The sequence below is a fragment of the Scyliorhinus torazame genome, chromosome 22 (genome assembly GCF_047496885.1).
Source record: "Scyliorhinus torazame isolate Kashiwa2021f chromosome 22, sScyTor2.1, whole genome shotgun sequence".
NCBI lineage: Eukaryota > Metazoa > Chordata > Chondrichthyes > Carcharhiniformes > Scyliorhinidae > Scyliorhinus > Scyliorhinus torazame.
This window is the reverse complement of record NC_092728.1, coordinates 99,593,079-99,620,657: the sequence shown is the minus strand read 5'-3', so window position 1 is coordinate 99,620,657 and position 27,579 is coordinate 99,593,079. Positions and strand designations below refer to the sequence as shown.

Here is a 27,579-nt window from a genome sequence, read left to right as displayed (position 1 = left end):
CGGCAACAATTTATTCCGATCTACGCTGCCGAGGCCCTTCATGATTTTGAATACCTCTAAGGGCATTCAAATGGTCATTGGATAGACATATGGACGATAAGGGAATAGTGTAGATGGGCTTTAGAGTGGTTTCACAGGTCGGCGCAACATCGAGGGCCGAAGGGCCTGTACTGCGCTGTAATGTTCTATGTTCTAAGTATCAGTCAAATCCCCTCTCAGTTAATTTTTCTCCAAGAAAAACAGTTCTTAGCTTTTCCAATCAATCTCCATAACTCACGCTCCTCATTCCTCGAACCTTTCTCGCAAATCTTTCCTGCACCCTCTCCAATACCTTCACATCCGTCCGATAGTTTGGCACCCAAGTGAAAGGTAAAGACATCCCAACTGTTCAAAAAATGTTGTTCCCCAGCCGCAGGAGTACTTAAGATTGGGAATAAGTAGCTCCCAGCACTATAATAATAATCTTTATCATTGTCACAAGTAGGCTTACATTAACACTGCAATGAAGTTACTGTGAAAATCCCCTAGTCGCCACACAACGGCGCCTGGTCGGGTACACAGAGGGAGAATTCAGAATGTCCAAATTACCTAACAGCACGTCTTTCAAGACTTGTGGGAGGAAACCGGAGCACCCGGAGGAAACCCACGCAGACATGGGGAGAACGTACAGATTCCACACAGTGACCCAAGCCGGGAATCGAACCTGGGACCCTCGAGCTGTGAAGCAACGGTGCTAACCACTGTGCTACTGTGCCACCCATGGAAATATTGCATCATTGCGCGCATCAAACCACATTTTGGAAAAATAAACCTTGTTCATCAGTTTCTATCTTCTTTCTTCATTGTTGCATGGAATGAGTGATGTGAATTGAATAGGGTTTGGAAAGCTAATTTGTCTCGAGGCCAAGTGTCAAGGATTCAATTATAAATACAACGCTCGTGCACCTCAACTAACAAAAATCCCTATTGCGAGCAGTTTTGTTTAGATTTGCTGCATATGCTACATTAAACAACAGACCATTAAAAAAGTGAATAGCATTCCAGTCACCCTGCAATGTAAACATTTGCAGTGTCCCTGTGGATCATGAAGCCATTAAAGTCACAGCAATGCTGACTCTCCTTGGGCGGTATTCTCCCCTACCTGGCGGGGCTGGGGGTTCCGGCGTAAAGGAGTGGCGGGAACCACTCCGGTGTCGGGCTACCCCAAAGGTGCGGAGGTCTCCGCACCTTGAGGGGCTAGGCCCGCGCAGGAGTGGTTTCCGTTCCGCCGGCTGGCGGGAAAGGCCTTTGGCGCCACGCCAGCCGGCGCCGAAAGGTCTTTGCCGGGCGACGCATGAGCGGGAGCGTCAGCGGCTGCTGATGTCATCCCCACGCATGCGCAGGGGAGGGGGTCTCTTCCACCTCCGCCATAGTGAAGACCATGCGAAGGTGGAAGAAAAAGAGTGCCATCACGGCACAGACCCGCCCATGGATCGGTGGGCCCCGATCGCGGGCCAGGCCACCGTGGGGGCACACCCCGGGGCCAGATCGCCCCGCGCCCCCCCCCCCCCCCCAGGACCCTGGAGCCCGCCCGCGCCGCCTTGTCCCGCCGTTCAAAAGGTGGTTTAATCCACGCCGGCTGGAGAGGGTTGACAGCGGCAGGACTTTGGCCCATCGCGGGCCGGAGAATCGCCGGGGGTGGGCCCTTCGACCGGCGCGGCGTGATTCCCGCCCCCGCCGAATCTCTGGTGGCGGAGAATTCGGGACATGGCGGGGGCGGGATTCACGCCAGCCCCCGGTGATTCTCCGACCCGGTGGGGGGTCGGAGAATCGCGCCCCTTATGTTGAGTCATTGGTTTCTACCATGCCACCAGAGTATGCTGCTGAATCGAACTAGAGGAGATGTTTCTTTTACAAATGTGTACTCCTGGTAGGAAGTATCATCTCTCAAGGACGTTTGTCGATATTGCCTAGGAGTGCGAATTCAGCTTTGGGCAGCATTCTGGCACAGTGGTTAGCACTGCTGCCTCACAGCACCAGGCACCCGGGTTTGATTTTGGCCTCCGCTGACAGTGTGGAGTGCGCACACCACACACTCCTCCTCGCGCCTATATGGGTTTCCTCTGGGTGCTCCGGTTTCCTCCCACAGTCCAAAAATTGATTGATATTTATTGTCACATGTACCGAAGTACAGTGAAAAGTATTTTTCTGTGGCCAAGGGAACGTATACAATACTTACATAGTAGACAAAAGAATAATCAACAGAGTACATTGGCAGTGGTGCATCAACAAATAGTGATTGATTACAGTGTGGAACAATGCCAAACAAGAGCAGCATAGGGCATCGTGAATAGTGTTCTTACAGGGAACAGATCAGTCCAAGGGGGAGTCGTTGAGGAGTCTGATAGCTGTGGGGAAGAAGCTGTTCCTATGTCTGGATGTGCGGGTCCTCGGACTTCTGTATCTTCTGCCTTATGGAAGGGTCTGGAAGAGGGCCAAGCCTGGGTGTGAGGGGTCTCTGACAATGCTGTCTGCCTTTCTTAGGCAGCGGGGGGTGTAGACAGAATAGATGGGAGGATGGCAAGCTTGTGTGATGCGTTGGGTGAGTTCATACACTCTTCAGTTTCTTGAGATCTGGGCCGAGCAGTTGCCATACCAAGCTGTGATGCAGCCGAATAGGATGCTCTCTATGGCACATCTGAGGACGTTTGCGAGAGTCAATGCAGACATGCCCAATTTCTTTAGCTTGCGCAGGTCAGGCAAATTGGCCAGACTAAAATTGCCCCTTGGTGTCCAAAGATGTGCAGATTAGGTGGATTGTCCATGATCAATTTGGGGGTTTGGGGGATAGGGCAAGGGTGGGGCTTTCGTTCAGATCATCAGTGCAGACTCGATGGGTCGAATAGCCTCCTTCTGCACTAAAGAACAAAGAAAAGTACAACACACTAGGGGCTGGTTTAGCACAGTGGGCTAAACAGCTGGCTTGTAATGCAGAATAATGCCAGCAGCGCGGGTTCAATTCCCGTACCAGCCTCCCCGAACAGGCACCGGAATGTGGCAACTAGGAGCTTTTCACAGTAACTTCATTGAAGCCTACTTGTGACAATACGTGATTATCTTTATAGGGATTCTATGGAACACAAAGAACAAATAAAAACAGGATTCTAATCCATGGAATTCTTTCCCAGGAGCTTTTCCATTATGGTGATATGGGGCGAGATTCTCCGACCACCCGCTGGCGTGAATCCCGTCCCCGCCGGTTGCCGAATTCTCCGGCACCGGAGATTCAGCGGGGGCGGGCCTCGCGCCACGCCGGTTGGCGGGCCCCCTCCCGGCGATTCTCCGGCCCGGATGGGCCAAAGTCCCGCTGCTAGAATGCCTGTCCCACACGGTGGCCTGGCCCGCGATCGGGGCCCACCGATCCGCGGGCGGGCCTGTGCCGTGGGGGCACTCTTTTCCTTCCGCCTTCGCCATGGTCTCCACCATGGCAGAGGCAGAAGTGGCCCCCTCCACTGCGCATGCGCGGGGATGCCGTGAGCGGTCGCTGACGCTCCCGCGCATGCGCCACCCGGCAATGTCATTTCCGCGCCAGCTGGCGGGGCACCAAAGGCCTTTCCCGCCAGCTGGCGGGGCGGAAATCAGTCCGCTGCGGGCCTAGCCCCTCAAGGTTAGCGCTCGGCCGCTCAAGATGCGGAGGATTCCGCACCTTTGGGGCGGCGCGATGCCGGACTGATTTGCGCCATTTTTGGCGCCGGTCGGCGGACATCGCGCCGGTTACGGAGAATTTCGCCCATGATCAGGGTGAGGAAAACCACATAATTTTCCTCTGCGGTGTAAATCTTGGTCTTTGCATAATTGACCCAATTTCCAGTTCCAACGGGCAATGTGACTGCTGAGTTCTATAGGAGGCAGCAGATCTGCAATGCCTGAAGTGGGAACTTGAAACACCTGCTTTATGTCTGCTCTGTTTCCTGAGTGAACCTTTCTTCATTCCAGATTTATCACTGTCAATAACATGATAACACCAGAAATAAAAATGTTTCATTTTTTTTCCCCCACCGCCCATCTTCCAGGTATCGGCTGAGGCTCAATAGAGAGGTTGTGGATTTAAGCCCTACACCAGGACTTGACCACACAAATCAAGGTCAACACGCCCAGCGCAATACTGAAGGATTGCTGCACTGTCAGAGGTTCTGTCGTTCGGACGGGACATTAAAACCGAGCCCCATTTACCCTCTCACGTGAGGAGCAGTGGAGCTTTCTTGGCGCCAACATTTATCCCTCCATCACTGAAAACATGATCTGGTTATTATCACCTCGCTGCTTGTGGGAGGTTGCGGTGAGCAAATTAGCTACTGTGCCTGTACATTACAACGGTGCCAATACTTTACAGGTACCTCATTGGCTGTAAACCACTTTCAGAAGGAGACAGATAAATTCACATCTTTCTTTTTTCAAAGTGCCAATGAAATTCAGAATTGCACTCCATGTGATTCCAAAACATACCCTGACCTGAGCCTCCTCACAAACGACGAGCATACATCAAGGAAAACACTTAATTTAAGTGTTCAAGGGCTGGTTTAGCTCAGTGGGCTAGAGAGATGGTTTGTAATGCAGGACAAGGCCTGCAGCGCGGGTTCAATTCCTGTACCAGCTTACCCGAACAGGTGCTGGAATGTGGCGACTAGGGGCTTTTCACAGTAACTGCATACTTGTGACAATAAAAGGTTATTATTATTATTAAGCTATTAAGGAAATTCTTCAATTAAGCTAGTGAGGATCATCATGAATAGATTATCCTCAACCTGCCGATAATGTGCTGACCAACAAACTAGCCACATTGCTTTTGATGAAGGACACATGGGTCTCAATATGGGAAGTACAAAACTAAGATGAAGGAACCTTGGCTCAAAGGTGTATGCTAAAAAAAATACAAAAGAAGGGTCAATAAACAAGGGGGCATAGATTTAAGGTAAGGGGGAGGAGATTTGGAGGGGATTTGGAGATGAACGTTTTCATCCAAAGGCCAGTGGGACTCTGGAACTCACGGCCTGAAAGTGTAAGAGAGGCGGGAACCCCCCGCAACATTTAGGCAGCATTCAGATGAGCAATTGAAACGCCACAACGTACAAGGCCATGGACCAAGTGCATGAAAATGGGGTTAGGATAGATAGATACTTGATGGCTGCGGCAGACACGATGGGCCGAAGGGCCTCTTTATTGCTGTAAAACTCTATGACTCCATAACACGATTGAAGAGCGCAGTGGATGACAAAACAGCCTGTCACGGTGGGGGCGGAGCCAGAAAGCACGGCGAGCCTTGGCGAGCCAAGGTTGATTTGAGTGGGAGAGGAAGATCCCACCAGTGGGAAGGACCATGAAATTCCACACCAGATCTAACGAGAGTCAACAGAATAAAGCACCAATACTTTAACCCCATTTACCAATTTCATATCGTCAATCGAAGACCGCAATCTGTTCAAATTGGGCCCCATCGAATCATTAACCCCGATATGCAATTCAACATGAATTCAGATGTGCCTTGCTGAGCAATAGGTTGAAACACCTTCCACGGTGCTCCATTTGTACAGGTAGACTGAATCCGTGTGAAGGAGAAACTAAATGGTGTAAAGATTTGACTTACTGTCCCCTGGAGGTGTGAACCAAGAGGGTAATGAGTGTGGAGGTGGAGGGGCAGATGCAGTTCAAAGCCAACATGGCATATTTAAACTCCTCTTCGCAAACTACATGATCTGCAAGAAAATGGAAATTTGAGAAAAACACCATCAGTCAAGGAGGAATTTCTAAAGGGTCATTTTCAAGGTTAGGTTTTTTTTCAAATGTGAGGAAGTCAGAGACCGATAACTTTAAAAAAGAAATTGTAACTTCTATTTAATAGCTGACATGTCAAGGTTTTACCCTTTAAAACTCTCACTGTTACAAATCGCACATAACAATGTGCAACAAGCAAGAGGCACAGCTTCTTCAAGGACAATTTTTACTTTCCACACGCTGCTGCATCAACGTGTCAGCCTACACTGTCTTTAAGGAGAGCAAAGCAATGTAGCCATAGTCCCCAGATGACCATAGGCTGCTTTCCCCTTTGAGGGGGAGAACTAACTGGTGGTGATTCTTAAAAAAAAAATTCCAATTAAGGGGCATTTTCGCATGGCCAATCCACCTACCCTGCACATCTTTGTGTTATGGGTGTGAGACCCACGCAAACACGGGGAGAATGTGCAAACTCCATATGGAGAGTGACCCATGGCCGGGATTGAACCCGGGTCCTCGGTGCCGTGAGGCAGCAATGGTAACCACTGCAACACTGCGCCGCCCACCGATTGGTGGTGATTTGATCTGAGGACCAGCAAACTTCAGGCAAGGGACAGTCAGAGGCTGGAGAGGTGGGGCCTTCATGAATAAACTCAACCGGTACGGGGATTGAACCCACGCTATTGGCCTCGCTCAGCATCACAAACCAGCCGTCCAGCCAACTCAGCTAAAACCGACTTCAGGGGCGAAATTCTCCGGAAACGGCGCAATGTCCGCCGACTGGCGCCCAAAACGGCGCAAATCAGACGGGCATCGCGCCGCCCCAAAGGTGCGGAATGCTCCGCATCTTTGGGGGCCGAGCCCCAACATTGAGGGACTAGGTCGGCGCCCGATGGATTTCCACCCCGCCAGCTGGCGGAAAAGGCCTTTGGTGCCCCGCCAGCTGGCGTGGAAATGACAACTCCGGGCGGCGCATGCGCGGGAGCCTCAGCGGCCGCTGACAGCTTCCCACGCATGCGCAGTGGAGGGAGTCTCTTCCGCCTCCGCCATGGTGGAGACCGTGGCGGAGGCAGAAGGGAAAGAGTGCCCCCATGGCACAGGCCCACCCACGGATCGGTGGGCCCCAATCGCGGGCCAGGCAACCGTGGGGGCACCCCCTGAGGCCAGATCGCCCCGCGCCCCCCCCCAGGACCCCGGAGCCCGCCGCGCCGCCTTGTCCCGCCGGTAAGGTAAGTGGTTTAATTTACGCCGGCGGGACAGGCATTTTAGCGGCGGGACTTCGGCCCATCCGGGCCGGAGAATCAAGCGGGGGGGCCCGCCAACCGGCGCGATTCCTGCCCCCGCCGAATCTCTGGTGCCGGAGCCTTCGGCAACCGGCGGGGGCGGGATTCACGCCAGCCGCCGGCGATTCTCCGAACTGGCGGGGGGTCGGAGAATCTCGCCCCCGGTGTCTAGATTGCGATCATAACAGTTCACTTCCACAGTTCACTTTAGGGATGAAATATTCATGAAACAGTGGAAAATGTTCAAATTTGAACAAAGCCAAATGGAAACCAAACACAGGCCCAGACTCAGGGACATGCAGAGGAGGAGGAAAGTCTTACCTGCGAACTTGACGTGAAACTTATTCTCTGGCTTCAGGATCTGAACGTAGAGGGGGCAGTTTGGGGCAAAATCCTTCACAGCCCAAGCTCTCAAGATGGTCTGATGATCCTTCAGTGTGTAAAACACCCATTGTCAGGTTTGGAACAGTAAAAATAAACTTTCCACAGGTCAGGCAGAGGACCAGATTCTATTTTCTATCAGCTGTGTGTAATAACATTGCAAACCCACTCTTTGTAAACGATTTTGTGAGTTAGTTAGTCCTTTATTGGGTGAACGATTTCATCCATGGTTAGTCTTGTAATGACTTACTGCAATGCTGAACGTGTTTTGTTGCCTGGTATGGAGGGCATTATTTATGAGGACCGGTTGAATAAACTCGGTTTGTTCTCACTGGAACGACGGAGGTTGAGGGGCAACCTGATAGAGGTCTACAAAATTATGAGGGGCATAGACAGAATGGATAATCAGAGGCTTTCCCCCAGGGTAGAGGGGTCAATTACTAGGGGGCATAGGTTTAAGGTGCGAGGGGCAAGGTTTAGAGTAGATGTACGAGGCAAGTTTTTTACACAGAGGGTAGTGGGTGCCTGGAACTCGCTGCCGGAGGAGGTGGTGGAAGCAGGGACGATAGTGACATTTAAGGGGCATCTTGACAAATACATGACTACGATGGGAATAGAGGGATACGGACCCAGGAAGTGTAGAAGATTGTAGTTTAGTCAGGCAGCATGGTCGGCACGGGCTTGGAGGGCCGAAGGGCCTGTTCCTGTGCTGTACGTTTCTTTGTTCTTTGTTGTTCTTTTTGTCTCCCTTAGTGTTTTATCACTTTCACTCCCACTGTTTTCCCTTGCTATACCATTGGGTTTTTAAACTCCAAGCTTGGGGTGGCTTAATCTCTTTTTTGATGTGCACCACTTGCCGCCTTATTTTTTCCAACCTTTCTGGTGTCCTTACACTGTGAGCCTTTCCCTGCGGCGCCTCAATTGCGTGAACAAAAAGATAATGACTTGTCTAAATGAAGGGACCTCGCACTTTCTGGCCCAGCACCTGATAGCGCTGGAGCTTTGAAACAAAACGAAGACATGCGCTTGATCTCAGGATGTCCCAAAGCATCCTGCAAACCAGTCAAGTTCTTCTGAAGTGTAGTCACTGCTGCAATGCAGGAAACATGGCAGCCATTTTGCGCACAGCAGGATCCCACACAGTGAACTGAGATAAATGACCAGGTTGTCTGTTTTGGTGGTGTGGTCTGAGGGATACATTCCGACACGGACAGCGGGGGAAATATTGCCCGGGATTTTCCCAGACCCGGCGGCATCATCGCGGGTGGGATGGGAAGATTTGGAGAGTACCCGTCCCGCCGGGGACGATGCCCGTCGGGGTTGGGGATGGAAAGTCCTGGCCAGCGTGTAGGATCTTTTTAGGTCCACCTGAGGTAACAAGTGGCGTCTCGAGTTAAAGTCTCATTCGAAATGTGGCTCCTCCGACTGTGCAGCACTCCCTCAGTATTGCACTGGAGTGTCTCTGATGTTGGACCTAAACCCACACCTTCCTGACTCAGAGGAGCTGCTGCTACCAACTTAGAATCAGCGCCGGAGGAGGCCATTTGGTCAGTCGAGTCCATGCTGGCCCCCTGCAAGAGCATTTTAGCTAGTCCAGCTCCCCTGCTCTTTCCCAATTATCCTTCCCATTTCTGGCTGGATATCCAATTCCCTTTCTAAGTTCCTGATGGAATCTGCCTCCACCAAACTCTTGGGACGTGCATTCCCGATCCTAACCATTCGTTGCGTAAAAAAGATTTTCAGCACATCGGAGTTGATTCTTCGGCCAATCACCTTAAATCAGTGTTGCCTGGTTCTCTCCACCAATGGGAACAATTCCTCCCTCTCTACTCAGTCCAAACTCCTCACGCTTTTAAAAACCTCGATCAAATCGCTTCTCAACCTCCTCTTCTCGAAGGAGATCGGCCCCACCTTATAGAATCTATCTGAAGTGCCTGGGCCCCGGAACCATTCTCATGAATCTTTTCCGTATTCTCTCCGAAGCCTTCACATCCACCCTCAAGTGCAGTGCCCAGAATCGGACACAATCCTCCCGTCGAGACCGAATCAGTGGTTTGTAAAAAGGTTCATAATAACTGGGACACGGCTGACACCTTGAAGTTCAAAGTAAACTTTTTGAACAGATCTTGTGCAGGTTTCTTTTTGTTAGTTGTTAGTTAATTCTGAGAGTGAAGTTGACATAGAAAATAAAATCTGAATAGTTACTGGGATTTGTCCCGTCAGTCATGGGATCGGGTGGATACACACCAGGTAATCTTGTTACTCAACTTTGCATTTCAATGTGATACAGTGTAATGTGCTTTGTGAAAAGATTGAAACCTCATTATTTGTAAAGTGCGTTATGAATACACTTCGTTCTAAGGTTTGAGATGTAACTGAATCCTTTATACAGCTCCAAATCCACCCAACCCAGCTTTAAAAGCCCCAAATGAATCAGTAACTTAAATGGAGCTCCAATCATCTGATTAGGACTATTCCATCCAATAAAGTTGCGACTGAATTTAATTATTATGGGTTTTGCTTTGGACATTAATTTGACGTGTCAGCCCAATATTAAGGTTGCAGTACTATTTTCATGCCAGCAGAGCCCCTCGGAGAGCCGTGTCCACTAATTTTCTGGCCTCTTTAAAATGCTAGTTCTGGACATCACCGATGACGTTTTCCTACTTCTGCAGAGAATCACGGACTGCTGAGAGAAGACACAGAAAACCTTGGCTGCAGCCCTTGACACACCAGTGCAAAGAAGAACATATAGAGGGCACAGTGGCACAGTGGTTAGCACTGCTGCCTCACAGCGCCAGGTTCGATTCCCCACTGGGTCACTGCCTGTGTGGAGTTTGCACTTTCTCCCCGTGTCTGCGTGGGTTTCCTCTGGGTGCTCCGGTTTCCTCCCACAGTCCAAAGATGTGCAGGTTAGGTGGATTGGCCATGCAAAATTGCCCCTTAGTGTCCAAAAGGTTGGGTAGGGTTGCAGCGATAGGGTGGGGTATGGGCCTGGGTAGAGTGCTCTTTCAGAGGGTCGATGAAGACACGATGGGTCAAATGTCCTCCTTCTGCATTGGAGGGATTCTATGAAAAGAGATCGAAGCGGGATTTGGCCATTCGGCCCCTCAAGGTTGCAGTCGAGATTGGTAAGCAACCCAAGAGAAAGATTGCAGATGCACAGAAAACCGTGTTTGTTTACATTGAGGGGGGTGTGGGGGTTCCTCCGTGCTCGTGGGGGAGGGGGTGGGGGTTGGGGGTGGGAAGAGGTGAGCTTATTTCTGACGCAGATCATAAATGGCGCCCCAATCTTCATGGGTGGTGCACAAAGAACCTGGAGAGAAAAGCCAGCTGTCCATCCGGAGAGTTACACATTAGTTTTTTCACTGAAATTGACACTCTGACAAAGATTCCGCCCAATGTCTTTACCAGCCTATCTGTGACCCTGTCCTATCACTATCTGGGTGAGGCACTCAGCACATGGTGAATGTCTGAGAGGCAGGCTGTGAGCTCTGTGCTCTTGAGCTGGCTGCTGCTAGAATGAGCGGGAACTCTGATGTCCCCTGTCTTTATAGTGCGTGTGCTCTCACTGGTGATTGGCTGCGATGTTGTGTATGCTGATTGGTCCTACTGTATGTCCATCAGTGTGTCAGTGTGTGTGTGATTGCACCATGATATGCTGATGTATATCATGACGCCAGTGACACCCACATCGCAGGAACAAAGAAAAATAATGAGACCCGGATGCAGATGGACTGGCTAATGAAGATATGGCCTCTTTTTGTTAAATGGTTTCCTGTTTACATGGTGTACATCAGTGGTGGTCAACCTGTGACCACATCCGGCCCATCTCTATTCTGAGTTCAGCCCACGAGACATTTTGGTAACCGCTGCCCAGACACAGGGTTGCCACATTCCGTTGATTTGTGTCTGTGTAGTTTTTTTCCTACCGGTATGACTGAAGTGAGTCGCACATAAAGCAATGGAAAGTTAAGTGAGGAGCGTGCTGATTGCTCATAACATTGACTGTGAGAGCTGTGCACGCCCTCTGTGTCCAGAGTGCAAAAAGTTGTTTTATTTGTACTATTTGAAGTGGATGTCAGTTCTATTAATATATGAATTATTCAGCATTTTCTATAACCCGTTGTGAAATATTCAGCGTGTATTAAATACATTTAATCTTATTCATGGGAGTCACGCTTAGTGAACAAGCCCAAGTTCAATCTTGAGGCTCACCAGCCTCGGTTGCCCATCACCTGAGTACAACTTCCCCAGCCCGTCCCAAACCGCCTTGTGCAGAGGTTTACCGTACCGCTGCTGTGCGATCCACTTCATTGCGACTGCTGAGAATGAAACAGGCTTCTGCATCATCCATCCTGTGGAAGGGAGGTACATAAGAACATAAGAACATAAGAACTAGGAGCAGGAGTAGGCCATCTGGCCCCTCGAGCCTGCTCCACCATTCAATGAGATCATGGCTGATCTTTTGTGGACTCAGCTCCACTTTCCGGCCCGAACACCATAACCCTTAATCCCTTTATTCTTCAAAAAACTATCTATCTTTATCTTAAAAACATTTAATGAAGGAGCCTCTACTGCTTCACTGGGCAAGGAATTCCATAGATTCACAACCCTTTGGGTGAAGAAGTTCCTCCTAAACTCAGTCCTAAATCTACTTCCCCTTATTTTGAGGCTATGCCCCCTAGTTCTGCTTTCACCCGCCAGTGGAAACAACCTGCCCGCATCTATCCTATCTATTCCCTTCATAATCTTATATGTTTCTATAAGATCCCCCCTCATCCTTCTAAGTTCCAACGAGTACAGTCCCAGTCTACTCAACCTCTCCTCGTAATCCAACCCCTTCAGCTCTGGGATTAACCTAGTGAATCTCCTCTGCACACCCTCCAGTGCCAGTACGTCCTTTCTCAAGTAAGGAGACCAAAACTGAACACAATACTCCAGGTACATAGGTTAGCTCGCCGGTTACCGTGTGAGCCTGCAGTAGGCCCCTGAAACAATCCGCCAAGGTTCACACTCCTGAACCATATTTATTGGGCATTACTGTCACAGCAGTTGCCGCACCACCAACAGCTGCACTTCCTTCCCCCTACAGCAAGCTTCAGTAACATCACAATCAGGTTTAATAGGCACAATCGATGCGGACATTAATGACTCTGTGGCTGTAGTTTACTGGTTTCAGGTTTCAAAATGGCCCCGGCCTCAGCTGCCAAGTGCGGACCTGCCCCACCAACCTCATCTCTGTTGAGTGTCAAAGCTGAAGCTCACATCCCCACCAAGACAATCAGACAGATTTGCTGGCACGGTGGCACGATGGCCATCTCTGCTGCCTCACAGCGCCGGAGACCCGGGTCTAATTCCAGCCTCGGGTGACTTCACCAGAGGCAGTGCCGTGGAAGTTCACCAGCTTGGCTCTTTGAAAGAGAGGGTTGGCCTACAATGAGAGGCTGAGTAAATTGGGTCTAAACTCTCTGCAATTCAAAAGAATGGGAGACGGGCCGGATTTCTCCCGCCGTTGGGATTCCCTTTTCCCGCCGGCAGCGCACCCCCCCCCCCGCTCGCGGGTTTCCCGGAGGTGTGGGGTGGCTCCAATGGGAAACCCCATTGACAAGTGGGGCGGGAAGAGAGAATCCCGCTGCCGGTGAACGGCGTGCCGTCGAGAAACACGCGGCTGGGAGAACTGGAAAGTCCCGCCCCATGTGTCCCTCAACTTATAATGGGTTAATAGAATTGCTATGGTATTGAGTGATGTAGATCACGATGTTACATTGACACCAGCAGACATGTTCTAGACACTCAGGAGAGAGGATGGAACAGCCTGTGCTCAGAGAGACACAACTGCTGTGTAGCCTGTCTTATACGCAGGCTGGGATTTTCTTGCCACACCATGGCAAATATCCCCACAGCGGGTGCAGTGAGCCATCCAAATCTCCGTTGGCCCAGCGTGGGCCCCCCTCTGCACAGTGGACCCTCCCAGGATCTCCGGCTCTCCTCCAATTCCGGCCTCTTGTGCCGCCCTGATTTTCACCATTCCTCCATTGGCAATTGTTTAGATCCTCAACTCTGGAGTTCCCTCCCAAATCTTCACCGCCTCGCTCTCCTCCATTGAGACATTCCTCAAAACGTACCTCTCTGACCAGACTTTCAGTCAGCTGTCTATTTAGCCTTATGGGACTTAATGTTGGGGATTTTCCGCTCCCGCTTTTGTGGAGAGTGGGGGGGGGCGGGGGGGGAATCGGCAGTGGGAGCAGAAAATCCTGTAAGAGGCTCGGAATGCGATTTATGCCAGCGAGATTTCCTGTTGCGGTTGCCTCCGCCCCTATCTGTGACGTAATGGGAATCACGACGTCTAACATCAAGATCGGGACTACATTAATTTTGCATCTAATTATCCGGCCTCTGTGCTTCCCACCCCTCTCCCAGCACCCCCCACCCCCCATTACATAATCCGTTCATGTCAGCGTGAAGGCAAACTGATGTAACTCACAACTGATGTACTTGGCGAGCAGAACCTTCCAGAGGTGTCGGGGGGGAGGGGGGTGGATGTAAAGAGGGTCATACCCAAGCACTGGCACTGCCCCCTGGCATGGCACATGGGAACTGCCCCTGGCACTGCCCACTGGCACAGTTCCCTAGGCATTGCCCAGGTCAATGCCGGGGGCAGTGTCAGGGGAGCAGTGCTGGGAACCAGTGCTGGGGAGTGGTTGCCATGTGGGGGAAGGGGGTTGTTCAGCGGAGCTGGAGGGGGGGGCTTCTATTTTTGTTTCTTTGTGTCGAGGCGCTAATTAAAAATAGCGTCTGATCTTTAAAAGGTTAAGTTGGTGGCAGAGCGGCTCAATCGAGGGATCCGGGCCCCACCCCACCCCCGACAATACGCCGTTAAAGCCTCCGTTTAATGCTGCTAGTTTAACGCCCGCTGAGTCACTCTACCAAAACAATGGGGAAACCCCAGCCAATGTCAAATTTTGCTTGACACTTCTCCTGTGAAGCGCCTTGGGATGGACGGAATTGAGTTGTTAAAGGCGCTATATAAATTAAATCAGTTGTACACAGCGACCGCGAGCTGGTTGTTTTTTCTGCTCCTCGTTCGCACAAGCGGATTGTTGTATTACTTTGCCCGAGACCAGATCCCTCTGCGAAGAGCAAGGATTGAATCTGTTTAACTCGGCTACTGTCAGACTGGATTGGTTAATGGGCTGGGGCGGCCAAAGCACTGTGGAATCACCAAGTTACTGATCGCTAAGGATCGCGTGGGCTCTCTCTCTCTCTCTCTCTCTCTGCTTCAAATACGAAAGCTGACCGCAACGAGATGGGAAACAAGGCTCACTTGGCTCGCATGAGATCCTGGTCTTTCAGAGCCGACCCTTGCAGATAGATAACCCTCTGAGACCAGAGGGGGATTTGTAGCACTCTGCGCACCTGAAGATCCATCTCTGTTGGGCAGAGGATGACAACATAGTAATCCTGCAAAGCGGAGGAGATTAAGCAGCGGGTTATTCGGTTGATAAGATTAAAAGAAAAGGATATGCACAAATTAACGATGTACTCAGAACAGGCACGACATGACTTTAAATTAGAACAACCTCCGACCCTTACAAATATAAATATCAAAAGCCGTTAGCCTTATTTGCCGAGATGGTTGTCACAAAAATGCTCGCTGCAGCCTCCGGGGCAGATTGTCTTAATTGATGCCATCAGATTTGGAAGAGGATTAAAAATGTTTTGAACAAAGTTCAGTTCAAACGTTGCAATCTTGTTCTCAGCTCCAGGCAGTGACCTAACAATCACAAAGTTAATTATTTTTAGAAAAATTTAGAGTACCCAATTATTTTTTTTTCAAATTAAGGGCCAATTTAGTGTGGCCAATTCTGCACATCCTCTTTGGGTTGTGGGGGTGAGACCCACGCAGACATGGGGAGAATGCGCAAACTCCACACAGCCAGTGACCGGGGCCGGGATAGAACCTGGGTCCTCGCTGCCGTGAGGCAACAGTGCTAACCACTGCGCCATCGTGCCACCCTGAAAGTTAACTATTTGAACAGCTGAAGATACATTGAGGAGCATCTACTGTGCACCTAAAGACATTTTTGACTCCTCTGGGTGCTGACCTACATTTGCGTCCTCGATTCTAAAATTCACATCTTTGTTTCCAATCTCTCTGTGGCCTTGCCTCCCCCTATCTCTGTACGCTCCTTGAGCCCCCACCACCTTCTGGTAACTCTTCCAATTCTGATCTCTGGCACATACCCAATCCCCAACGTGCTACCGTTGGGAGCTGTGCCTCCCAGTGCCTGGGCCCTAAGCTCTAAGAAATTCCCTCCCTCCATGCCTCGACCTCTCTTTCTCCTCCTACATGATATCCTTAAAAAAACAACCTCTCTGATCAAGGTTTTGGTCACCCCCAATTCTAATAAACTGCATTTTATACTGAGGCAGTGGCCCCACCAGTTTGACAGTTGGGGGTGAGGGTATCTCCACTCAACCAGGTGACCCAGGGCCAGAGGCAACGTATCAGTCGATGGCCTGATAATTAACTGGACGCAGGACTTCTACACCCATCCGGGAGGGGGGGGGGGGAAGGTTCCACCTCCGAGAGCTGCCAGCAAATCAAATAGATGGGCACAGAATAGCTTTTACTTCAACAAAGCTCTATGGCCGGAGAATTCGGCAGCCAGTGGGTGCGGGATTCACCCCCCCCCCCCCGATTCTCCGACCCGGCGGGGGGGTGGGGGGGGTCGGAGAATCCCGCCCCAGAGCTTTGTTGAAGTAAAAGCTATTCTGTGGTCTTTGTGGAACACTGCACAATCCATCCTGAATAAGCAACGTAAAGAACATCACACCCAGGGGGTGCAGAATTCAATCCAAATACCTCCCCGTAAACCTTGCTGTCAAACCTTTGATAGTCGCTGATGTGATGTGTCATTGAGATGTTTTACTACATCCCAAGAAGCCACGACAATGTAAGATATCGACGTTTGGTGCCAGAACGCATCACCTGCCTGGCACGGTGACTGCCAACCAACTGAACGAGGACATGTGGTAACATTAGTCTTGACGCCAAGGCAAGAGATAGCTGAATCTAATCCAAGCAGATCCATTGGCCCAGACGAGACCAGAGCATTGTCTGCGCCTTATTCCCAGCCTCTTATGGCGATCGGAGCTTGTTTTCTGTGACAGCAGAAGTTCTAATTCACTCCCTCTCCGGTTAAACGTGGAGCCTCACCCTCAGTGTCATTTTCAAAGATCACAGGATTACAATGACTGTGATAATCTGAACAAACACTTGCTTGTTTTCTGGGCTGTTTGTTGACATGTTTCGTACTATGGGGAAAAATAAGCTTTACATTTTTCCTCCCTTCCTGCCCCCACACCTGGAGTATCAAACTGTGCTCAAATCCATGTATCTTCCCAAAAAAAAAATTTGACATGATTACACGCGTGGAAAACAGGGGGCGTCATTCTCCGACCCCCCCAGAGGGTCGGAGAATGGCCGTTGGCCGCCGTGAATCCCGCCCCCGCCGGTTGCCGAAGTCTCCGAAGGGAGAAAAGTCGGCGGGGCGTTAATGTCGCCGCTGCCGCGGAGAATGTCACGGGTCTGCGCAAGGCAGCCGATTTTCGGCCTGCCGATATTCTCCCTTCCGGATGGGCCGAAGTCCCGTCGACGTGATGACCATTCACGTCGATGTAAATTAAGCCTCCTTTTCATCGGCGTGACCCGGTGCTCCAGGCTCACGCCGACCAGCGTGGAGGTGAGTGACGGCCTGGGGGGTTGGCTCTGGGCAGGCAATTGCGTGGCCGCAGTCTGAATGCGTGAGGAGAGGTGTGTCTCGGGTTGTGTGTGTGTGTGTGCGGCGGGGGGGGGGGGGGGGGGGGTGGTTAGAGTAGGCTGGGCTCCGGGGGAGTGCCGGGAGGGGGACCGTGCCGGGGAGGGGGATGGGGGGGGGTCCGTGCCGGGGTGGAGGTTGGGGGGGGGGGGTCCGTGCCGGGGTGGAGGTTGGGGTGGGTCCGTGCCGGGGTGAGGTTGGGGGGGGGTCCGTGCTGGGGTGGAGGTTGGGGGCGGGTCCGTGCCGGGGTGGAGGTTGGGGGGGGTCCGTGCCGTGCCGGGGTGAGGTTGGGGGGGGGGGTCCGTGTCGGGGTGAGGTTGGGGGGGGTCCGGGCTGGGGTGGAGGTTGGGGGCGGGTCCGTGCCGGGGTGGAGGTTGGGGGGGGGTCCGTGCCGTGCCAGGGTGAGGTTGGGGGGGGGGTCCGTGCTGTGGTGGAGGTTGGGGGGGGTCCGTGCCGGGGTGGAGGTTGGGGGGGGGGGGGTCCGTGCCGGGGTGGAGGTTGGGGAGGGTCCGTGCCGTGCCGGGGTGAGGTTGGGGGGGGGTCCGTGCCGTGCCGGGGTGAGGTTGGGGGGGGGTCCGTGCCGGGGTGAGGTTGGGGGGGGTCCGTGCTGGGGTGGAGGTTGGGGGCGGGTCCGTGCCGGGGTGGAGGTTGGGGGGGGGGTCCGTGCCGTGCCAGGGTGAGGTTGGGGGGGGGTCCGTGCTGTGGTGGAGGTTGGGGGGGGGGTCCGTGCCGGGGTGGAGGTTGGGGGGGGGGTCCGTGCCGGGGTGGAGGTTGGGGGGGGTCCGTGCCGTGCCGGGGTGAGGTTGGGGGGGGTCCGTGCTGTGGTGGAGGTTGGAGGGGTTCCGTGCCGGGGTGGAGGTTGGGGGGGGGTCCGTGCTGGGGTGGAGGTTGGGGGGGGGGTCCGTGCTGGGGTGGAGGTTGGGGGGGGTCCGTGCTGAGGAGGGGGATGGGAGGGCAAGTGAGTTGGTCCACCTGGCCAGGTGCCAGCCTCCAACAGTTGGACCCATGCGGTCCATGCCACCTGGCTGGGGGGAGGAGGGGATATGGGCAATGATGACATGTCGTCATTCCCCTCTCCCCCACCAGGCCGTCATGTTTTCAGATCATCCAGCGATGTTGGCCGCCGTGGTGGCAGCCGCTCATGTCTATGTTGCCCTGGATGAGGAGGAGGAGGAGGAGGAGCGTGCCAGAGAGGCGGCGCAGGCTGCCGCAGAGGGGCAGGCGGCAGCCGCCCAGGCTGTAGGGACACCTGACCGACAGGACGAGGTGGGGGAGGAGGACGTCGCGGCCCTACGGCAACGGAGGCACCCGAGGGCGCCCCGTGTGTACCGGCCCCAGCAGTCATACCAGGACCTCACGGACCGGGAATGCAGGAGGAGACTCCGGATGAGCCGGGAAACCGTGGCACACATCTGCCACCTGCTGGCACGCCTGTCACCGCGTGGCACTGGCGGGGGACACCCTCTCCCCGTGTCCGTCAAGGTTACGGTGGCCCTGAACTTTTATGCAACGGGGTCATTCCAGGCACCGAGTGGGGACCTGACCGGCATATCGCAGACATCGGTGCACCGGTGCATCCGGGCAGTGACAGATGCCCTATATGCCATGGCGCACCGCTACATTCGCTTCCCCGTGGACCGGGCCAGCCAAGATGCCCGGGCCGTGGGCTTCTCTGCCGTGGCCGGGTTCCCCATGGTCCAGGGCGCGATCGATGGGATGCACGTCGCCGTGCGGCCACCTGCAGATAACAGGGCCGTGTTCACTAATAGGAAGGGGACCTATTCGATGAACGTACAGGTGGTCTGCGACCACCGCATGATGATCCTGCACGTCTGCGCCCGTCACCCAGGCAGTGTACACGACTCATTCGTGTTGTCGCGGTCATCCATCCCCGGCATGTACGAGGGACGCCATCCCCGGCTGAGGGGCTGGTTGCTGGGCGACAGGGGCTACCCATTGCGATCGTGGCTGATGACGCCTATACGGAGGCCACGCAATGAGGCGGAGAACCGCTACAATGATGCCCATGTAGCGACAAGTGGAGTGATCGAGAGGTGCTTTGGCGTGCTGAAGATGCGTTTCAGGTGCCTGGACCTCTCTGGGGGCGCCCTCCAGTATCGGTCAGATAGGGTCGGCCGCATCATTGTGGTGTGCTGCGTCCTGCACAACATAGCCCAGCAGAGGGGCGATGTGCCGCAGGCAGAGGAGGGCGGAGTGGAGGAGCAGCAGGAAGAGGCCCAGTCCTCCCAGATGAGGGGGATGGGGGCAATGGTCAGGGCAGGCGGGGTAGACACAGGCGGGTGGCTGTCCACCGTTACCGGCTGGCCCAGTGGGCACGGGACAGACTGATAGACGCCCGCTTCACTGACTAGATGGGCGTGGGAATCGGGTAGTATGGCCACAGACCGCACACCATGGCAACAGCCGACCACCCACACCCCCCACCCATCCACCCACCCAGCACCCTCACCCCCCTCCCCAACCCCACCCACCCCACCCGCATGCACACCACCCCCCCCCCCCCCATTGCCGATCCACCTGCGGCACAACGGGCTGGGCTCACACAGTTGCGGGTGGACGCGTGTCTATCGCAGGCCATGGAGGATGATGACAACCCGCCCTGCGATGAGCTCCTGGCTCTACATCGTTGGACTATGTCTGACCCATGGACACAGTACCACCATCCACCCGGACCATCCCTGCATGCGGCTGTGACACTGCAGCGCACGGTCCCGTCCTCTGCCCGGGGGATGTTGATGGCGGCCCAGGGGGAAGGGGGCAGACTCACCTGGGGCTGAGGTAAGACCACCCCTTACACACACACTTGCGCTCAACGTACATGACACCCCCGCACACTTTGGACAGAGCACAAAGGCAGCTTCGGTAGGTGTAACATTGACTTTAATAACCAAAGGAGTTCATGCACGTGCCCTAGCCCCTAAAACTCATCTGTGCCCTGCACCCGTGCCAACTTACTCAGTGTCTAATTGTTTGGCCTTACGGGCCCTTTGACTACGTCTACATGGTTCCCCAGACGGTACAGCAGAACTGGAGGTGGACTCCTGTGATTCCTGCCCTCTGACACTGGATCCCTTTGGCGGCCGTTTCCTGGGGCGTCCTGACCTAGATGGGCCAGGCTGCGGCCCGGGCGACTGGGATGGCGAGCTGCCAGCCTGTCCTGCCCGTTGCCCACCCGATGCACCTGGGACGGAAGGGGGGGGGAGTCCGAGGTGTCGCAGTGTACCGGGACCTCCCCTACAGAGGGAGCCGGGACGGACCACACCACCTCCTCCTCCCTCGGGGTGCCCGATGGCCCCCAGGCCTCTACATGGGTGGGGGATGCGAACGGACTGGCCATCCAACGCCCCCCCCCGACATCTGGCGCTGCCAGTCCTGGAGGCCCGTGCTGGTATCGACAGGGGTCTGCAGGTTTGCAGCCATGGAGCCCAGGGGGTTGGCAAACCGTGTCTGTGACAGTGCGACGCCGGCTCGAACATGGCCACTGGCGCCGATGCCCTCAGCGATGGCCTGCAGAGACTGGGCCATGGCCTGCTGAGACTGGGCTATGGCGTTGAGCGCCTCTGCCATCTGGCGCTGGCACTGGCTCATGGCCTCCTGTGAGAGGGCAGCCATTTCCTGGGCCACAGACGCCGCCTGCACGGAAGGCCCCAGGCCTCGCAAACCGTTCCCCATGTCTGACACCGTCGCACCCATTGCCTCCACCGCGGACGCCACCCGTGCGGTGTCGGCCTGGGTGGCACGCATGACCGGCACCACTCCCAGCTCCTGGACGCGGGTGGACTCCTCCACCTGCGACCGCAGCCGCCGCAAGCCGCCCGTCACCCTCTTCGCTCGTCTCCGGGTCGGTGGTTGCATTGGATCTATGTGTGGGTGTGGTAACTGCAGGAACCCGGGATCCATCTGGGCGGCAGATGTTCGCTTGGGCTGGGCTGCCCTCCGACCGCCCGGTCCCTCTGCTGCTCCTACCTCCACCTGCTGTACCGGGACGGCAGTGTTGTGCGCACCAGTGAGTGTACCAGACGCCTCATCACTAAAGTGTTGAGTGGTGAGTGTTTCTGCGATGGTGGAGGGTGTTGGTGACAGCAGGGGCGTTGTGTCGTGCTCTTCGTCCCACTCTGAGTCCATGGCACTTTGGGGTGGGGGTTCGTCTCCACCCATCCACTCTGAGTCACTGTCCGGTATTTCGTCTTCCTGGGGAGTGCTGTCCCGGGTAGGGGTGTCCTGGGTAGTGGTGTCCTGGGTAGGGGTGTCCTGGGTAGTGGTGTCCTGGGTAGTGGTGTCCTGGGTAGTGGTGTCCTGACTCGGATGTGACGGGGGCCTGTGGCTGCCCCCCTCGTCGTTGGGTGGTCGCTCCCGCACGTGACGGGGGTGTCGTCTCCCTGTTGCTCCAGGTCTCTCCGTCTCCCGTGGTCTCCGAGGGGCATCCTGCGGGCGTCGCATGCTGGAGGGTCCGGGTCTCTCCGTCTCCCGTGGTCTCCGAGGGGCATCCTGCGGGCGTCGTATGCTGGAGGGTCCGGGTCTCTCCGTCTCCCGTGGTCTCCGAGGGGCATTCTGCGGGCGTCGCATGCTGGAGGGTGCGGGTCTCTCCGTCTCCTGTGGTCTCCGAGGGGCATCCTGCGGGCGTCGCATGCTGGAGGGTGCGGGTCTCTCCGTCTCCTGTGGTCTCCGAGGGGCATCCTGCGGGCGGTCTGCATCTGCGGGGATGGGTGCCTGGACGTTTGGTCCTGCGATACACAATGAAGCATGCATGGTTAGACATCAGGCAGTGATCAGGTGATACGGGGGAGGGGGATATAGGGGAGGGGGATATGGGGACGGGCTGTCGGTGGCTCACTTGCTACTACGCCCCCGACCTCTGCATCAGCAACCTCCCGGTCCTCAGGTCCGCCAGCCAGTTCCAGGGCCCTTTCCTCGTGTACGGTCAGTGGCCTCTCATCAGCGGGCCCTCCTCCAGTCCTCACATGCTCCCTATTGTTGTGTGCGCGCTTCTCCTGTGGGGGGGGGGGGCAGGGGTAAAAGGCAACAGTGTTAGGCAGGTATATGAATGCACGCCATCGGTTGCGCGTGCATTGCAGAGGTTAAGGTTAGGGCTGGATTCACTTGGGGATATGGGGGATATGGGGGAGGGGGATATGGGGGAGGGGGGATATGGGGAGGGGGGATATGGGGGAGGGGATATGGGGGATATGGGGAGGGGGGATATGGGGGAGGGGGGATATGGGGGAGGGGGGGATATGGGGAGGGGGATATGGGGGATATGGGGGATATGGGGGAGGGGGGATATGGGGAGGGGGGATATGGGGAGGGGGGATATGGGGGAGGGGGGATATGGGGAGGGGGGATATGGGGGAGGGGGGATATGGGGGAGGGAGGATATGGGGCAGGGGGGATATGGGGGAGGGGGGATATGGGGAGGGGGATATGGGGGAGGGGGCATATGGGGGAGGGGGATATGGGGGAGGGGGGATATGGGGGAGGGGGTATATGGGGGATATGGGGGATATGGGGAGGGGGGATATGGGGGAGGGGGGATATGGGGGATATGGGGGAGGGGGGGATATGGGGGATGGGGGATATGGGGAGGGGGGATATGGGGGAGGGGGGATATGGGGAGCAAGGGGATATGGGGGAGGGGGGATATGGGGGATATGGGGGAGGGGGGATATGGATATTGGGCAGGGGGGGAGGCTCACCCTGCCTGCTCTGACGAGGTCGTTCACCTTCTTGTGGCACTGGGTGCCTGTCCGTGGTGTCAGGGCCACAGCGGTGACGGCCTCTGCAACTTCCCTCCACAGACGCCGGCTGTGGCGTGGGGCAACTCTGCGGCCGTGCCCGGGATACAGGGCGTCCCTCCTCTGCTCCACCGCGTCCATGAGCGCCTCCACATCGCGTGACTCGAACCTCGGGGCTGAGCGACGGCCAGCCATCCAGTCGGGTGTTGCGGTCGGGTGTTGCGGTCGGGTGGGGGGGAGCAGCGCGGCCTTATGAGCCGTCACGCCGTGCGGCGCGTATGACGCTGCACGGCGTGAACCACTGCGCAAGCGCGGATCCCGTTACGTCGCTGCTAGCCCATTTCGGGCCGGAGACTATCGACCCATTTTTCCGACGTGACGCAAGTGGGATTTGCGCCGTTTTTTGCGCCGACCGGCGGACTTTCCGCAGATAACGGAGAATTTCGCCCCAGATCTCAATGTCAATTTCTCACTTTGCAGATCTATTACTGAAAGAGAGTAGTGACAATGGAAATGATGACTTTAAGAACTTGTCAGATTTCACTGCGGGGCGATAATCAGAAGGGATTTTGCAACATCTCAAACAGAGAGACCTGTGAGAGTCTGGGAGTGATTACCAGGTCGTGAACCATTCAAATGGCTCAGATGCTTTGGGCCGTTTATCCGAAACGAGGGATTAATTTGCAGCCTAGCTGGTGTTCACAAGGTCCCGCTGTTTCCCTCGGCGACAGGACAAGTGAATCATTCTGTACTCTTCACCTGACTCTTCAAAAGCGTGCGGAGACAAGCCCTTACCCAAATCACTTTTCTTTTCCTCTTACTTTATATAAAGACCCAGGACGCCTAACGGCAGGGCGAACACGGGTATATTCACCGTCATAGGAATCTGCCCTATGGCAGGAAATACACACACAGTATAAGTCACATTGGGGGGGGGGCAACCAACATGCTGGTACCTGTGCAGGCCGGCCTTCATACTAGATTATTTGGGCAGCACGGTAGCATAGTGGTTAGCACAATTGCTTCTCAGCTCCAGGGTCCCAGGTTCGATTCCCGGCTGGGTCACTGTGCGGAGTCTGCACGTTCTCCCCGTGTGTGCGTGGGTTTCCTCCGGGTGCTCCGGTTTCCTCCCACAGTCCAAAGATGTGCAGGTTAGGTGGATTGGCCATGCTAAATTGCCCTTAGCGTCCAAAATTGCCCTTAGTGTTGGTTGAGTGGAGTTACTGGGTTATGGGGATAGGGTGGTGTGAGCTTGGGTGGGGTGCTCTTTCTAAGAGCCGGTGCAGACTCAATGGGCCGAATGGCCTCCTTCTGCACTGTAAATTCTATGAAATTATTATGAGACCCAGTTGGGCGGGCCTCGCCCTCCATCGCCAATGAGTGGGGAGGCTGCAATTCCACAGGTCCCACGGGGGGATCAATTTGGGTATCTCCATGGGCCTGGTGGGGGTTATTACAGTTTAGTATAAAGGATTTACACACAAGAGGATAATATATCCAGGTTACTGGGTGGATAAACTGTCCAGATGCAAACACGAGGTTGGCTCGGTCATGGTTGTGGAAGAACACTGACAGTAACTGCCCCCGCAACAAATATCTTCGGACGTATGTAGCATTCGGTGAGACAGGTCCCTCCTTTTGCTCTTGCCCACAGTGTCAGCGGCAGTCAAAGTGCTCTGCGATTATTTATGACATTTATAAAATAATGAATTAGTATATTATGGTCTCCCTACAGTTAATCGAGATGCTATCAGCAGAACGCTTTCTGCGCATTAAGAAACATTTACTTGGCAGCACGTGGTTTAATAACCCATCAAGGTGCGAGCCTTGACTCACACATGCGTCTAGCTTTGAAATCCACGTGATATCTCCGATATCCATGAAGAAGTCAATGGTTGTATTGTTATGGGCCAGGGTATAGAGAACTCTAAAGTGTATCATGGAGTTCACCTGACCCACAACCTTTAATAGATTGTGGTTATGGGGAGCACACGGGACTACTCTGCAGGTGTGATGCAGAAATCTACAGTACTTTTAAATTAAAACAATGTTTATTTATGAAACCAGTTAACACTTTATAAACCCACAGTAAACATCCTAACAACTATCAGCATCAATAAATCCCCAAAGAATACAGTACTCTCTAAGTAACTCTTAATCTTTACTTGCAACATCCATAAGACAAAAAGAACCCTTTTTACAGAAAGACACCAGGTTTAACTTCTCTACTGAGAACAGTTGCCATTTTGAAATATCCAAATGAACATTCATAAGCTTGCAGAGATTCATATACATCTTGCTGTAATTGCAGCTTCTCCAAATCTAAAACGAAACTAAACACACCCTGTAGCAGACAGCCCAAAGCGAAAGTAAAAGCAGATGGACAGCCCAGCTCCGCTTACACTCTGACATCACTGATGAACATCCATTTCTTAAAGGTACATCCACTACAGCTATTTTATAAACACCCATTTCTTAAAGGTACACTCACATGACAGTATTTAAAGTGTGGAAGTTCACTGACACCGATGAACAAAAACAGACATATTTGCATTTACAGAGCACCTTTCAAGACCTCAGGATGATCCAAAGTGCGTTACAGCCAATTCTGAAGTGTAGTCACTGTTGTAATGCAGGAAATGTGGCAGTGAATTTGCACACAGCAAACTCCCACAAACAGCGATGTGATAAAGACCAAATCTAGAATTTTCCGAACCCAAATGTGTCAGTTTCTCTGTGCCAGGTGTGGCGAGCCAGCCAAAAATCCATTGTCAGGACTGGTAGGTCCCATCAGCGGGCGGGGCCAGAAGGTTCCAGACCAGATCATCATGTGATGTTGATTGAGGTGCAGATATTGGTCAGGACACTGGAATTTATATGTTCCTGAGTGAGGCCTTAGTTTAATCCAAAAAGACGGCATCTCGGTCTATGGAGGGGGTTAAAGCCAAGTGGGACGAGGAGTGGGGGTTGGCATTGGAGGAGGGACAGTGGTGTGAGGCGCTACAGAAGGCGAATGCCTCAACCTCGTGCGCGAGGTTGGGGCTGATACCATTGAAGGCGGTGCACAGGGTGCATTTGATGAAGTCGAGGATGAGCCGACTATTTGAGGGGGGTAGAGGATACTTACGAACGGTGTGGGAGGGGCCCGGCTAACCATGTACACATGTTCTGGTCTTGCCCGAAGTTTGAGAGATTTGGGGGTTCGTTTTCCGGCACCATGTCGGCAATCCTGCCTGTGGATTTGGAGCTGGGCCCCCTGGGGGCCATATTCAGAGTGTCGGACCTGCCGGAGGGGCAGACAGGAGCGGGGGCAGTTGTTTTAGCCTTTGCCTGGTTGATCGCTCGCAGGCGGGATCTGTTGAGCTGGAGGTCAGTTTCTCCACCCTGTGCCTCAGTGTGGATGAGGGTTCTAATGGAGTTCTTACATCTTGAGAAGGTGCAATTTGCCCTAAGGGGGGCAAATGAGGATTTCCACAAGAGATGGGCGTTGTTTATTTTGCATTTCGGAGAGCTAGTTACCATAAACTCTTGGGGGGGGGGGGGGGGGGCGTTAGTGCAGGGTTTATTGTATTTGGGGATATAATGTTTTTGCTTTAATTTGAAAAATGTTAAAATGCTAAAAATTTCAATAACAATAATTTTTAAAAAAGTAAGGCACCTCGGAACAGAGGAGAACATGCCGTAGATTCACTCATCTGTAGAGTGGGATCTTCCAGCCCCGTCCCCGTATTTCTCGGCAGCGGAGTGGGACCACCATTGGCTGCCAGTGGGATGTTCCAGTCCTGCCAAGGTCTAAAGTGTTTTGCGAGATTTGCATCCTCCCCCACAGGGGAATCTGCCGTGGAAGGTCACCAGAGGCGGGATTGGAAAGTCCCGCTGGCAGCAAGAGTCAGGAAATTCAGCCCCCGTTCTTTGCTGTTCATTATTAATAAAAAGGCACGTAAAAACCCTGGGCTGGATTCTCTGCACCCCGACGCTGAAATCGCGTCCGGCGCCGGGGCGGAGAATCCAATTTCGCGCGTGGATTCGGGACCGACGACGGTTGCCCGATTCTCCGGGCCCCGAAAAGTGGCGTACTCGGAGAGTGCGATCGAGGGTACTATTTGGGAGGTCCAGTTCCACGGTCTGAGTCCGCCATGGAGCACGGCGCGGCCGATGGAGGCCACCGTCATGCGCCATCTGACCCGGAAGTGCGGGGGCCCGTATCTACAGCAAAAGCTGCAAGCTTCCCGATGGGTCACTCCTATCCCCCTACAGGCCTGTCAATATGTGGCCCTTTTGCGTGAAAGACCACAGTTTGTACGATGGCGTGGGGACATAGTCCCAAAAGCAGAGAATCCAGCCCACTGTTTAATAAAGATAAAAATGACTCCCTTTGAATTTATCATTCAAGCAATTAATCCCTGTATCCAATTCCTCTTATTTCAATGATGGCATTAAGCCACAGGTCTCATACAGAATAACATCTCTGCTAAGTAACAGAGACAGAAATTCAATACAAGTACATTAAACATTTGTATGATTATGTTACATTCCACAACCTTTGTTCCGTATAGAGTATTAGTCGATGGTTGTAATTAAGGAAGA

General features: G+C 53.8%; 1 protein-coding gene across 4 annotated transcripts in view; it reads right to left on the bottom strand.

Moving 5' to 3' along the window:
* kcnt1b (potassium sodium-activated channel subfamily T member 1b) overlaps positions 1-27,579 on the bottom strand; it is a 531,773-nt gene that overhangs the window by 101,211 nt on the left and 402,983 nt on the right. For all 4 annotated transcript variants that reach the window (XM_072488719.1, XM_072488721.1, XM_072488720.1 and 1 more), the window contains 4 exons: positions 14,743-14,879; positions 11,710-11,773; positions 7,356-7,464; positions 5,624-5,732 (listed from right to left, as the gene is read on the bottom strand). In XM_072488719.1, coding sequence (XP_072344820.1) covers positions 5,624-5,732; positions 7,356-7,464; positions 11,710-11,773; positions 14,743-14,879 — 419 coding nt within the window. The remainder of the gene's footprint in view (positions 1-5,623; positions 5,733-7,355; positions 7,465-11,709; positions 11,774-14,742; positions 14,880-27,579) is intronic.